This window comes from Myotis daubentonii, chromosome 4 (genome assembly GCF_963259705.1).
Source record: "Myotis daubentonii chromosome 4, mMyoDau2.1, whole genome shotgun sequence".
Lineage (NCBI taxonomy): Eukaryota > Metazoa > Chordata > Mammalia > Chiroptera > Vespertilionidae > Myotis > Myotis daubentonii.
The window spans coordinates 83,084,487-83,097,175 of record NC_081843.1 but is presented as its reverse complement, the minus strand read 5'-3'; the positions used below and the strand labels follow the sequence as shown (position 1 = coordinate 83,097,175).

The 12,689-nt window shown below is 40.6% G+C and overlaps 1 protein-coding gene across 2 annotated transcripts in view; it reads left to right on the top strand.

Moving 5' to 3' along the window:
* Nucleotides 1-12,689, top strand: part of RGS7BP (regulator of G protein signaling 7 binding protein) — a 129,556-nt gene that overhangs the window by 89,880 nt on the left and 26,987 nt on the right. Inside the window, exon 6 of one of the 2 annotated variants that reach the window (XM_059694540.1) lies at nucleotides 1,128-6,957. The exons of the other annotated variant lie outside the window; for it this stretch is intronic. Within the exon in view, the coding sequence (XP_059550523.1) occupies nucleotides 1,128-1,219 (92 nt within the window). The 3' untranslated portion in view covers nucleotides 1,220-6,957. Of the gene's footprint in view, nucleotides 1-1,127; nucleotides 6,958-12,689 lie in introns of those variants that run through there. 2 annotated transcript variants of the gene reach the window in all.

Here is a 12,689-nt window from a genome sequence, read left to right as displayed (position 1 = left end):
GGGGAAGAGAGGTCTGGGCATTGGGATGACACAATTTACATAAGAGGACCCCAAGCCAGGACTCTGTGCTTGACAGTTTCCTGAGCGTCTAGGCTCAGTCATCAACAAAAACCAACCAGCCATGGGGTTGCCCGCAGCTCCAGTCTCACTATGTTCTAGCACCATCCCAGTTGGCAATGAAAAGCATACTTGTTCATGGTCCTTCTCGAGCCTCTGGGACCCACACTGGCCAGTTCTGCCCAGCAGGATATTTCTACTCACCCTCTCTTTGGACTGCACTATTTCCTAAAACCCAGCCCCTTAAACAAGACTTGGTTTTCAGGCTTATTTCTTCCTCTATTTGTCATCATGGGGAAAAATTTCAAATAAAACATTATGAATTCAACAGCTGGCCAGCTTCTCTTGCCCTTGTTATGGATATCTATAGAAAGTTGGAAGGGAAGACTGAACGGGGAATAGTTGACACTTCTTCCTGAGACATGAAGTAGGTGAATGGAGGCAAGGTGACCTTCCTACATAAAGGGGAATAGTTAATAGTAGCTCTATTTACTAAGTGCTTCCTCTCTGCTAGGCACCAAGGTATCCACCCAAGCTAAATGTTTTTCATAGATTATTTCACTTAATCCTCATCTAAGCAATATTAAACCCTATTTGACAGATGGGGAAACTGAAGCGGAGTGAGTTTAAGTTGCATGTTCAAATTACAGAGCTAGTAAATAGCAGAGGCAAGTTTAGAAAAGAAGCCTACTTTCCCCAAAGCGTGGGCTCTTCCCAAGAATCTATACTTTTCCCAACTGAAAGATGGTAGCTAAGCAGTTTACATTTAATTCCAAGCCCTGGTTCTCAACTGTGTGCTCTCTGTCCCTCCCCCAGGAAACGTTTGGCCATATCATTGTCACAACTGGTGGGGGAGTTGCTACTGGCATCTAGTGAGTGGAGGCCATGATGCTATTAAACATGCTACCATGCCCAGGACAGCCCCCAATAACAAAGAATTATCTAGTCCAAAATGTCCATAGTGATAAGGTTAAGAAACCTTGATTCAAAAGATGGTGGATTTTTAAAGCCAATTCACAAGAAGAAGGTTTTGTCTGTACCTCACTCATATGTACTTTGTCCCATCACAGATGACAGCAGTCTTCTAAATCTAACTTCCTACCCTCTGGTTAGAAGACGGAAGAGAAGGTTCTTCGGGCTATGTTGTCTCGTCTCCAGCTAGACAACTCCTCCTGGAAACCCACCCCAAGGGAGACCTGAAAAAAAAACCCACAGACGCCGAGGACTCCAGACAGCTGGACCACAGTTATTGGTTTCTGACTATGTTTTCTATGCTTCCGTATTACTTCTGTCCGCCTCTCTCTACCCTTTTAAATGATTTTACATTTGAAAGTAGCTGCTGTCAAGGGGAAAAAAAACAACAACACAGATTCAAAAAGCAGGCTGTTTTTAAAAGGATTTTTAAAGTCGACATTGTTCATGTCTGCTCCAAACCATACCATGACAGATGCAAGAATTATGATTTTTAAATTATTTAAAGGTCTTTTAAAATGGATTATACAGAGAAAAATCATTTCACGTACACTAGTAACCCTATAGCTCTTGCTGATCTCATGTTAACAATTTATCTTATGTGGAAGAAGTCTTTAAACATAGAAATCCATTTAAAACTGCAAAACTGTGTTAAAATCCAATCTATCAATATCATTAGAAACAATATAAGCAAACACACCACCTCACCTATTGCTTTCTCTGCTTTCATTTACATTTAGTCTTCCATTCCGTCAGAATCTAAGAGCTTCAACAGAAAAATATCTTAATTTATAATGCAGCAAAGACCATATATGAAAAGTGTTTAAATTTTGTAAATACACAATAATCCTAATACCTTCGTACAATGCATATGGGCAACTAATGTCCTTTTGATCCAATGGTGTCTTTTGCAGCTTCTTGGAGAATGAAGTAATCCAGTTAGGAAATGGTGTAGTAACATATACAATTACCCTCAAATGTAAAATTTGAATATTATGACATTTTATTCTAATTGAACTCTGAAGCATGAAGTCTGCGCATCAGCATAGTGTTAACGCTTTAGGGCATGCTGGAATTAGCTCAGATCGTAAAAATATTTAACATTTTACATTGTTAATAAAATCTTTTCAGTTCAGCTAAGCTTGTCTCATTTTAGATGACTATGCAGATATGACTTTTCCAATGTGTACTCGGTGTCTTATCTTATGCAGATTTCTGAAAGCAGGTACATGAAGCAATACTACATTTTAGAAAGGAGGAAGCCACGTGCTGTTTTTCTGCTCACAGCTTTGTTGTGATCTTCCTCCACTAAACTTGTAACATGGTACACATGTTGTTTCATTCCCCACTGTTCTTTCTTTGGCCCATTTCTCAGACAGAATTTCCCATAGGTTGGCAGATCAGGCCTTTGGACTTCTTTTCTTTTTAGCATAGTCTGAAAAATACTGAAGTCAGACAAGAGGCACCAGTGTCTGGTATAATAAAAGGATGAGCAAGATGCCTATAAGCGGTTTATTAAAAGCGCATCTTTAATCCCAACCCTATAATTTCTTCCTCCTTATGAACACAGGCATTTACATGTCCACCAATATTTTGACCTGAAAACTTTCATAAGTATATTAAAGCCTTTAGCTTTAGTGAAGATAAAGACCAGGTACAGACAAATTACTGGAATAATTAGTGTATTAGGCTGAATTATATGAAATAGCTGATATTTGACTGTTTTGACCTGAGAAATGGCAGTTTCATATAGTTCAACATAATATCTAGTGTTGTGGAGATAATCTTTGGAATTGTCTTCTAGGTTTTTCAGGTTGAAAGGATTAAAGGGTTGGAAGAGATCTCAAAGGCTATGCAGGTCGCTGTGTGGATCACACCAGCTGGCTGTTGGTCTTATTTGTGGAGTCAGAGTTGTGTTCCAATGAACTGGTAATGGATGCATGATTATAGGTATGCTTGACTTCATATAAAGAAGTACCCTCAAAAATTACCCAAGAAAATCACAATTTTCTAAATCAAATACTTGTAAAACAAAACAGTTGTGGGAATATGCTATTTAAAAGACACCTCGGGTGAGTGCTCCCCCGCAAAGCAGGTCACCATTCCCAGAATGAACTGGTCTGCAAACCCTGGTTTTCATAAACGAGGTTTGATTAAAGCTTAATGTCCTTTCCTGAATGTGGTTCATTTTTATCCCCTGGTCCATTGTTTTAGAGATTATGAGGTAGCCTAATTTGGCACGTTCTCTCTCCCGTCTCTGTCCTCTCCCATCTTTCTACTATATTAAACCCTTAGCTTCATTCTAGTTCCTACTAATCCATGCGCAGTTATTAACGGATAACTCTAACCTTGGTGTTCAGCACGTTCTTCTAAATGCCTGGCCTAAATCACTTCCGCTTGGTTAATTTGTGCTCACTCTAGCCTTAGTCTCTTAGTCTCAGCGTAAAAGTAACACTTAACTTCTGTGCAATTGTGCTTTGTACAACTGAAGACTGTTAATAAATTCAGGTCTCACCTCCATGATTGGGAGGACCATAGTAGCATTTCATGGAGATGGGAATTTGTCTAATTCCCTAGCTAGGCTTTTCATACCTAAGGTAAATAAATGCAACCACTTTATCTTCTATTCATAGTGCCTGTTTCCCAGCCTTTGATCAGTTTTGTAGTTCCCTTAGACACACTCCAAGATTTATAGATCTTTTTTCAGTGGCAGGTCCTAAAAATTAAATTCAGTCCTCAAAGTCCTGATAACCTACACTGGCTCATAGTTGCAACAGGTAATTCACCGTCTCCCATTAGATATGCCAATGCATCTCTTTAGGAGCCTGACCCCCTGTCCTCTCCCCACCAAAGGACTTTCTCAGGTGTAGTTCCATGAGATAGAGTTCTAATGTCTCAGCTTCCTGCTGGCATCTGCTTCCAGATTAGCAATAACACTGAGCTGATCTCTAGGGATAAGGAGAGAACCTTGAATCCATTTTGTTGCATGTACTCACGTGCTTGAAAAAGAAAAGGATGTGAGTGTCTTCTGGCACACCATCTTCCAATTTACCGCCATATTTTTAATGCCCCATGCTGCCTTCTCTTTTTTATTTTATGATTATGAGGCATGTTCTTTGCAGGAAATCTAAAAAATATACCAATAAGTATAAAGAAAATAAAAATCACCCAGATCCCGCCACGGTCACATTGTTTAAATCCACAATTCTAGGCGTTGCATCAGTCAGTGGAGGGGCCCACAGGCACTTTTGGATAAGGTTTGTAAAGAAATGCCCGGAAGGCCAAGGTGTCACTTTAAAATATGGGTCCACTAATGTTTTGCACACATCGAGGACTTCTGGGTGTGCCATTGTTCTGGAGTACAAAGAAGACTTTAGAAGTAGCACAGCCCTGCTGCCTCCTCTAATGAAAGCTCGTGGGGAGATTCTAAAATCCTGCCAGATCCTTTGGCTCCTTGGTGCTCCATGTGACATTTGATGCTTACTGTTTGGCAATACTGCCACCTTCTGAAAGCTGAGCTTTAGAGTGAGAGGGGGAAACCAAGTATAAAAGCATCTAATTTATCTTAGACAGCAAACAAATGGGCCATATTAACAATGATCCCATATGAATTTCAGACTCTGGAAGTCTCAGAGTTGAAAGGATCAGGGATATCACCCAGATTAATTTCCCACCCCACACACATCCCTAGGCAATGTCTATCATTTCTTTGTATTCTAGAATGTCACCAAATGCAAAATGCTCAAGTTTCAGGTAACTATCGATAGCATGAAAAAGAGTAGTGATGGTATTGGCTCAAAATAAATCATTAGCATTAAATATAAAGTCCAGAAATAAACCCAAGAACATAGAAGAATGGAGTAATTATAAAAATGACATTTCAAATCCCTGAGGAAAGATTAGATTATTAAGTAAATTATATTGGTACTAGAGGCTCAATGCATGGATTCATGTACCAGTGGGGTACCTTGGCCTGGCCTTTTGGGGATCAGGCCGAAACCGGCTCTTTGACATCCCCCAAGGGGTCCTGGATTGAGAGAGGGCAGTTCTCAGGTGACGCACCCCAGAATCGGGTTCCCTCCTCTGTGGTTCCAGGTGCATCACCTGAGAACCACAGCTGCCAAGTCACTGCAGCTCTGCAGCTCCTTCATTGAGCGTCTGCCCCCTGGTGGTCAGTGCATGTCATAGATACCGGTTGGACGGTCGCTTAGGCTTTTATATATAGATAACTGGTTAGCCATTTTGAGGAAATTATTATATCTATGCCTCATAACTTTTATCAAAATCAATTCTGACTGCAGTAGAGATTAAAATGCTAAAGCAAATAAATAAACATATAAAAGGACTAGCAGGCAATACTAATGAACATTTATATAATTTTCATGTGGAAAACAGCCTTTCTAAGCATGACACAAAAGGAAGAAACAACAAAGGAAAAGATGGACCAATTAAAAATCCAAAACTCCTATACAATGAAAAATAAATCAGATAAAGAGAAAACAAAAGTTGAGATATATGCAACAAAAAGTGTAGACCTGTAATATATATCAGGAGTTTAAATCCCACTACTTTGAGAAGTTACCATGGTTTACAATACCGTATCCTTCCAAATGTTGCCATTTCATTCTTTTCTTTTCTACTGCACTTTTTCATTATTGCTTATTTAATTGTCTATATCCACTAAACTGGAAGTTCAAGAAGGCAGCAACCATGTCTCTTTTGCTTACTGCTATATCTTCTACACCTAACACAGTGCTAGACACAAAGCAAATACTAAAAACATTTATTGGATGAGTGAGTAATGAATTCATGAATAAATGACATTTTATGACTCAAAAAAATATCAAACTTTCCAATAGAAAATTGAGCCAAGACACGAACTGACAATGTACCATAAATTTAAATACCAAATGTATGTACCATAAATTTAAATAATGCACTAATGATAAATATGAAACTATTTGAATATACTGGTAATCAAAAATGTAAATTATTGTAATATATTCCTTTTTGTGTATCAGAAAGGTATAAAGAATTAAAGTGCCCAGGGGCAGAAGGAAGTGTGGAAATGAATATTCTCTTACAGAGTCAACGTGAGTGTAAATTGAGTCAATCTTTCTGGAAAATATTTTGGCAATGTATTTTACATGTATGCCAGGTAATTCCACTTTAGGGAAATTCTCCTCGAAAAGGTCAGAAAAAATGAACTAAGTTACATTCATTCATCATTCAAAAAATATATGCAAGAAAGGATGCTTATAGCAGCAATATTTGGAGGACTAGAAAAATGTAAATACGTCTACAGTAAAGGGCTGGTTAAATATGGTATATCCTTTCAATGGGATCCTGTGCACCAATTAAGAATAAGAATCATATGTACATGTAGGGAAATGAAGAAGCTATATTGTTAAATGAAAAAAAGGAAGTTACAGAAGAAATCCATTTAAAAAATATACATATTCATGTGTGCATTAGAGTCTGAAAGGCTATTTGCTAAAATTTTAACAGCAACTATCTCTGAGAGGTGAGATTTGGAGCAATTATATTTTCTTTTTGCATATCTGTAATTTCTGAATTTTCGACAATGAGCATGTAGTATCTGTATAATTTTTCAGGGAATAAACAGCAATGTTCACAAATATATATTAAATATAAAACACATGTTATAAAACAGTATGGATAGTATGATACAATATTTGTAAAAAAGAAAATTATATATAAATCTATCTATGTATGTATATATATGCATAAGAAAGCTAGAAGGACATACATTAAATGTTAATAGTAGCTATTTATGGGTAGTGGGATTATGGGTGATTATTATTTCTTTTCGCTTTTCTGTGTTTTCTAATTTTTCTACAATGAATATGTATTACTTGTGTAATAAAAACTATTAATAAAAGTTAAAAAAAGAATTAAAAAGTGAAATAGACATTGTTACTCACCACTTTCCTTCATCCTCCCCATACCCAGAAAGGCAGAGAGGAGAGGAGAAGAGAGGGAGGGGAGGGTAAGGGTGAGGAGGGGTGGGACTTGGAGGAAAGGAGAGAAGGGAGAGAGGGAAAAGGTATGGAAAGAAATCAAAGTCAAGTCAGTGGAGGAAAGATTAAAATAGGCTTTGGAAACTATTTTACTCACGATAGCACTGTATCTAAATTTAGTTCCATTTTTCAGAAAGCTACAACAACAACAAAATACATTGAGTTAAATAATTGTATTTTCTAATAAAAGAAGAAAATTATACACATGTGTGGGGAGACATCTAGGAATTAAGCTCTGACAGGAATGTCTCCCAAGAAGTTTCTCCAAAGGCAAGCTTTGTGGTCCAGCTAGTTGTCATGAGTTGTGCAGTACAGCCTAGTCACACAGACTTTTGTCTGAATCTTGGCTATTCTGCAAATAAGTATACGACTATGGCTAGCAGTTCCAATATCCATTCTCTCCTTTTTTCCTGTAGTAACAGAGACCCAAAATTTCAGCGAGACACTGGCCACTAAAGTAAAGACTCCATTTCCCAGGCTCCCTGTGGCTGGCTATACTGTATATCTGAATTTGGGACTATATAGGATCTGAGTGGAATTGTGTGATTTCCAGTAACATTCCTAAAATAAGGGGCATGCATTTCTATGTTCTTCCTCTTCTCCTACTAGGCTGCAATGAAAACATAACGATGGAGCTGAAACAACTATTTTGGAGTCAGAAATGGACACTACATGAAGTTAACAGAAGTGCCTTAGCAGACCCGAGTCCCCTTTCTTCTTCTTGTTATCTGAGAAATGATGAATCCATTTATAATTTATATCTCATTTAAGGCATTAATAAGGTGAATCTTTGTACAGAAGAATGTGCTCACTAAACTAATTAACATCTGTGAGCCTCAATTGCCTCAGAGTAAAATGAAGATAATATTAATATCACAAAAGGTTCAACCCAATAACTGTCCACTTGTTAGCTTAGTAACAAAGCTCATTTATGAGAACAATCCAAAAAAAATGAATCATTGCATGAGACTGCACAGAACAGTGGACAAAGGGAAATCTTTTAAATAAAGTGTTTTTAAATCAAATGGTCAATTGGTTTGCATATGAAAAAAATTGAACTTCTATTTTGCCTCATTCCAAGTTGATTTTTGACCTTAAGGTAAATGGTAATAAAACAATAAAGCTTCCAGAAGATGATATAGGAGAATATCTTCATACCCGTAGAGCTGTGAAATTGTTTCTAACAGGACTCAAACCACTTTGGAAAACTGTTTAACACTATTTACTATTGTAGAATACATGTATACCCTGTGATCCAATAGTTTCACTCCTAGATAGAGACCTAACAAAATTGTGTGTGTGTGTGTGTGTGTGTGTGTGTGTGTGTGTGTGTACACTCAAAGACAGGTAAAAGAATGTTCATATTGGCATTATTATTAATAGCCAAAGCCATAAACTTTTCAAAGATCTATCAACAGAAGAATGGCAAAGTAAATTGTGTTATAGTGATATAATTGAATACTATAGGGCGGTAAAAAGAAATGAGCTCCATTACAGCCATATACAACCACATAAAAGAATGAAACCATAATAATGTTGAATGCAAGAAAGCGAGATGTGAAAGAATATACACACTGCCATTAGCAGCCAACGTTCACAGCCACTGAGAGATGGATGCCCTGGCTCAGTGAAACAGACACCATGGCACATAGGACAGCTCACCCCTATGACTGCGCAGATCCACTAGCTTCTCACATTGATTTGCTCCATCCAGATCAAGCTTCAGGATTCTGGGATCACAGTTCATATATACAAGATGAGGGATAATGAGACAAACCACAGCCCCACTTTGTAGTTGGTCCCAAGACTATATGGGTGATATTCATCGTGTTCCTCCTCTAATCGCCCATTCTAGACCCCCTCATTCTACTTGGGCACTCCTGAGTTTGGTGACCCAGCCCCTCACCCCTGAGTGGTCAGACACCCTGGTTACCATGCCTTTAGTAGTTTGTGGTTGCTGCACTTGCCCATTTACAGTTAAACTTGGGCATGAGCATACCAAGAGATGACCTGATGGGTCATCTGAGTGCCAAACACAATCCTCTGGGCCCTCATTATGTTGCAGTTACTCTGCTTCCTCATGATAATCAGGGTCCATAACCTCGGTCAGTTTGGTAACTCTTATTTTCTGGCATGAGGAACCTAAAGTGCCTAGGTAGCAGTGGTAGCTTAAGTTTAATGGGACTCTTATTTCCTACACCCTAGGACTAGGGACTCCAGACACACACACAGTAGATCCTCAGATAAAAAGCACAAATTCCTCAGTAGATCACTGGGGCCACTCCTACTTTCACCCCTTAACTTTTTTACCCATATATTCTGTGTATTAGTTACTCAGAACTATATAGTGGCCATTGACTAATTTAAGGAGTATAGTGAATTCTGAAGGTTAGCACCAAATGTTGCAAGGTGTCCTCACCTTTCTGCCACCACTCTCTTGGGATGGCAGCTTCTGCTTGGTGGAGTATGTGTAGGAAGAGTGGATCCCACAGTTGTGTTTTCACTAATGCACATCCTTTGCTGTAAATGTTATGTAAGTCCTTGGTCTTAGGTAATGTTATATGGGTCCCATGTCAGTAGATCAAACACTCTGTAAGTTTGTGGATACTGGTGCTGGCTGAAGCCCTGCAGGTGGTTGATAATGGCAAACCCATATCAAGGAAGCAGGTTTGCCCTAGCCAGGGTGGAAATGGTCAACTTGTCACCAAGAAGCAGGTTGTTCTCCCCAAGGAATGGTGTTGAATCAAGGGCACAGTGTCAATCTCTGTTGCCAACAAAATGGACATTCAGCAATGGCTGTAAATGAATTAATCTTGGTGATAAAAGCCTTTTTTATTGCTGCTGTAACAAATTACCACAAACGTAATGGCTTAAAACAGTATAAATTAATCACTTACATTTCTAGAGGTCAAAAAATAAGTTCCACTGGCCTAAAATCAAGGGGTCAGCAGGCCGGCATTGCTTCTGGATGCTCTAGGGGTGAATCTATTTCCTTTCCTTCTGCAGCTTCAGAGGCCTCCTGCATTCCTAGACTCATGACACCTTTTTCCACCTTCAAGCCAGCAGCATAGTGTCTTTAGTTCTCTCTCTGATTCCTGCTTCCATCATCACATATCCTTCCTTGACTCTGCGTCCTCTGCCCCCTCATATAGAGACCCTGTCATTGCATGGGGCTCACCCAGATAATCCAGGATAATTTTTCCATCTCAAGATCCTTAATATTTACAGATTCCAGGAATTAGGATGGTAACATCGTTAGGGGACCATTATTCCCAAAGCCAATGCTATTGGACCCTGCATCTCTGCCAAGGGCAGCTTTTCAAATGGGATATTATTCTCTGCTTCAGAGAGCATGCATTAGAATTCTACGGGTCTGTACTGTGACTCTCTTATTGGAGTTTGCCAGAATCTCCATTGCATCCTTTTAGACCCATACACCTCTGGTACCATGGCCTCTGCCAGAAGATATGGCCCAAGTAACAGAGCTGCTTATGCTGCAGAGCCTCTTCTTGCTCTGGGAACCACTTAAAACTAGCACCCTTAGTTACCCATTAAATAAGGCAGAGCAGTACCCCAACTGTGAAATATGCTGCCTCCAAAACCTGAGAGGCTGACCTCTCAAGTGGTAGGAGATGAAGGGATGGCACCTTGCTTTTGCTTTGAAGGGATGACCCAGCATCCTCCAGACCCCCGGACACCTATAAACTTCACTGATGTAGCAGGCCTCTAAATCTTTGTAAGGTTTATCTCCCATCCTCTGTGGTCCTTATGTCTTACCAGGCAATGTGGAGTACTCACCACTTAGCCAACTCCAGGTAACATGATGGCATTAACATAGTGGACAAATGTGATGTCCTCTAGAAAGAATGCTGAGATCAATAGGATCTGACTATTCTGCTATGAGGCATGGTGAGGTCTTCTAGGGACAGAGAAGTCTAGTTCCAAAAGGTCATCTAAGGACATGGAGTTATGCTAAACACCAGCTACCCAACCACGCAATGATTAAAATAAACATTATACAGTGAGAACAGAGTGCTATAGACATGTGAGGTCTACTAGTGGTAGAGAAGGCTGGTTCCAAAAGGTCATCTGAGGACATGGAGTTGGGCTATACCCCAGGCACATAGTTGCTAAGTAATAATATTATACCATGAGCACATAAAGTTCCATTCTCTATATTCTCATCTAATCTAATAAAAGACAAATAGGGTAATTAACCATACCTCCGACATGCTTCCCATTGGCTAATCAGGGTGATATGCAAATTAACTGCCAACCAAGATGGCTGTTAATTTGCATACATAGGCACCAAGCCACGGACTGAGACTTTAGGCCTGGGTCAGGGAGGAGCCAGCCAGCGATCGGCAGCGGCAGGGAGCTGGGGGTGCCCCGGCCCAGGCCTAAAACCTCGGCCTGAGGCTTTAGGCCTGGGCGGAGCAGAGCCATCCAGTGATCATTGAGCCAGCGATCGTTGATGGCGGCGGCAGGGAGCTGGGGGTGCCCCAGCCCAGGCCTAACACCTCGGCCTGAGGCTTTAGGCCTGGGTCAGGGACGAGCCAGCCAGCGATCGTTGATAGTGACGACGGTAGGGAGCTGGGGGTGCTGCAACCCAGGCCTAAAGCCTCGGCCAGAGGCTTTAAGCTTGGGCCAGGGAGGAGCCAGCCAGCGATCCTTGATGGTGGTGGCAGCTGGGAACCAGGGTGGAGCCAGCCAGCGATCCTTGATGGCCACGGCGGCAGGGAGCTGGGGGTGCCCCTGCCCAGGGCTAATGATTCGCCAGAGGCGTCAGGCCTGGGCAGGGGCCAAACCGGCAATTGGTGTGAACTACAGAGGAAACACCTTTTCTGACTGCTGATTGGCTAAGCTCCCTGTGTGTCACTGGTAATATTCTTAGTAACTTGGGTAATAAGAGTCCAAATAGGTGATCTAGGGTTTTTTTCCACACCCCTGGAGAAAAAAAGGAAGATCTGCTGCTGGAGGGTTAAGAAATGTCATATCCTGCCCTAGCCGATTTGGCTCAGTGGGTAATGCCTCGGCCTGCCCAATGCAGATTCTGGGTTCAATTCTGACCAAGGGCATGTACCTAGCTAGGTTGCAGGCTCCTCCCTGGCCTGGGCTCAGGTCAGGGCTCATGCAGGAGGCAACCAATCAAAGTGTTCCTCTCACTTTGATGTTTCTCTCTCTTTCCCTTTCTTTTCCACATTCTCTAAAAATCAATGGAAACATATCCTCAGGTGAGAAGAAAGAAAGAAAGAAAGAAAGAAAGAAAGAAAGAAAGAAAGAAAGAAAGAAAGAAAGAAAGAGAGAGAGAGAGAGAGAGAGAGAGAGAGAGAGAGAGAGAAAGAAAGAAAGAAAGAAAGAAAGAAAGAAAGAAAGAAAGAAAGAAAGAAAGAAAGAAAGAAAGAAAGAAAGAAAGGTAATATCCTATGAAAGACACTTCTTGAAAATGCCTAAAGAAAGCTGTCATTTTTTCATGGTAAAGGGACTGGAGTCCGTGTTGATGAAAACACCTTGGTGGCTGTGGTGACTGGCAGTGGCTGCAACAGTGCGGTGATGGGGCTGGTGCCTTCCCCTGATCAGCCCGGTCGACTCCCACAAAGGGAGGCCAGACTGTGGCTT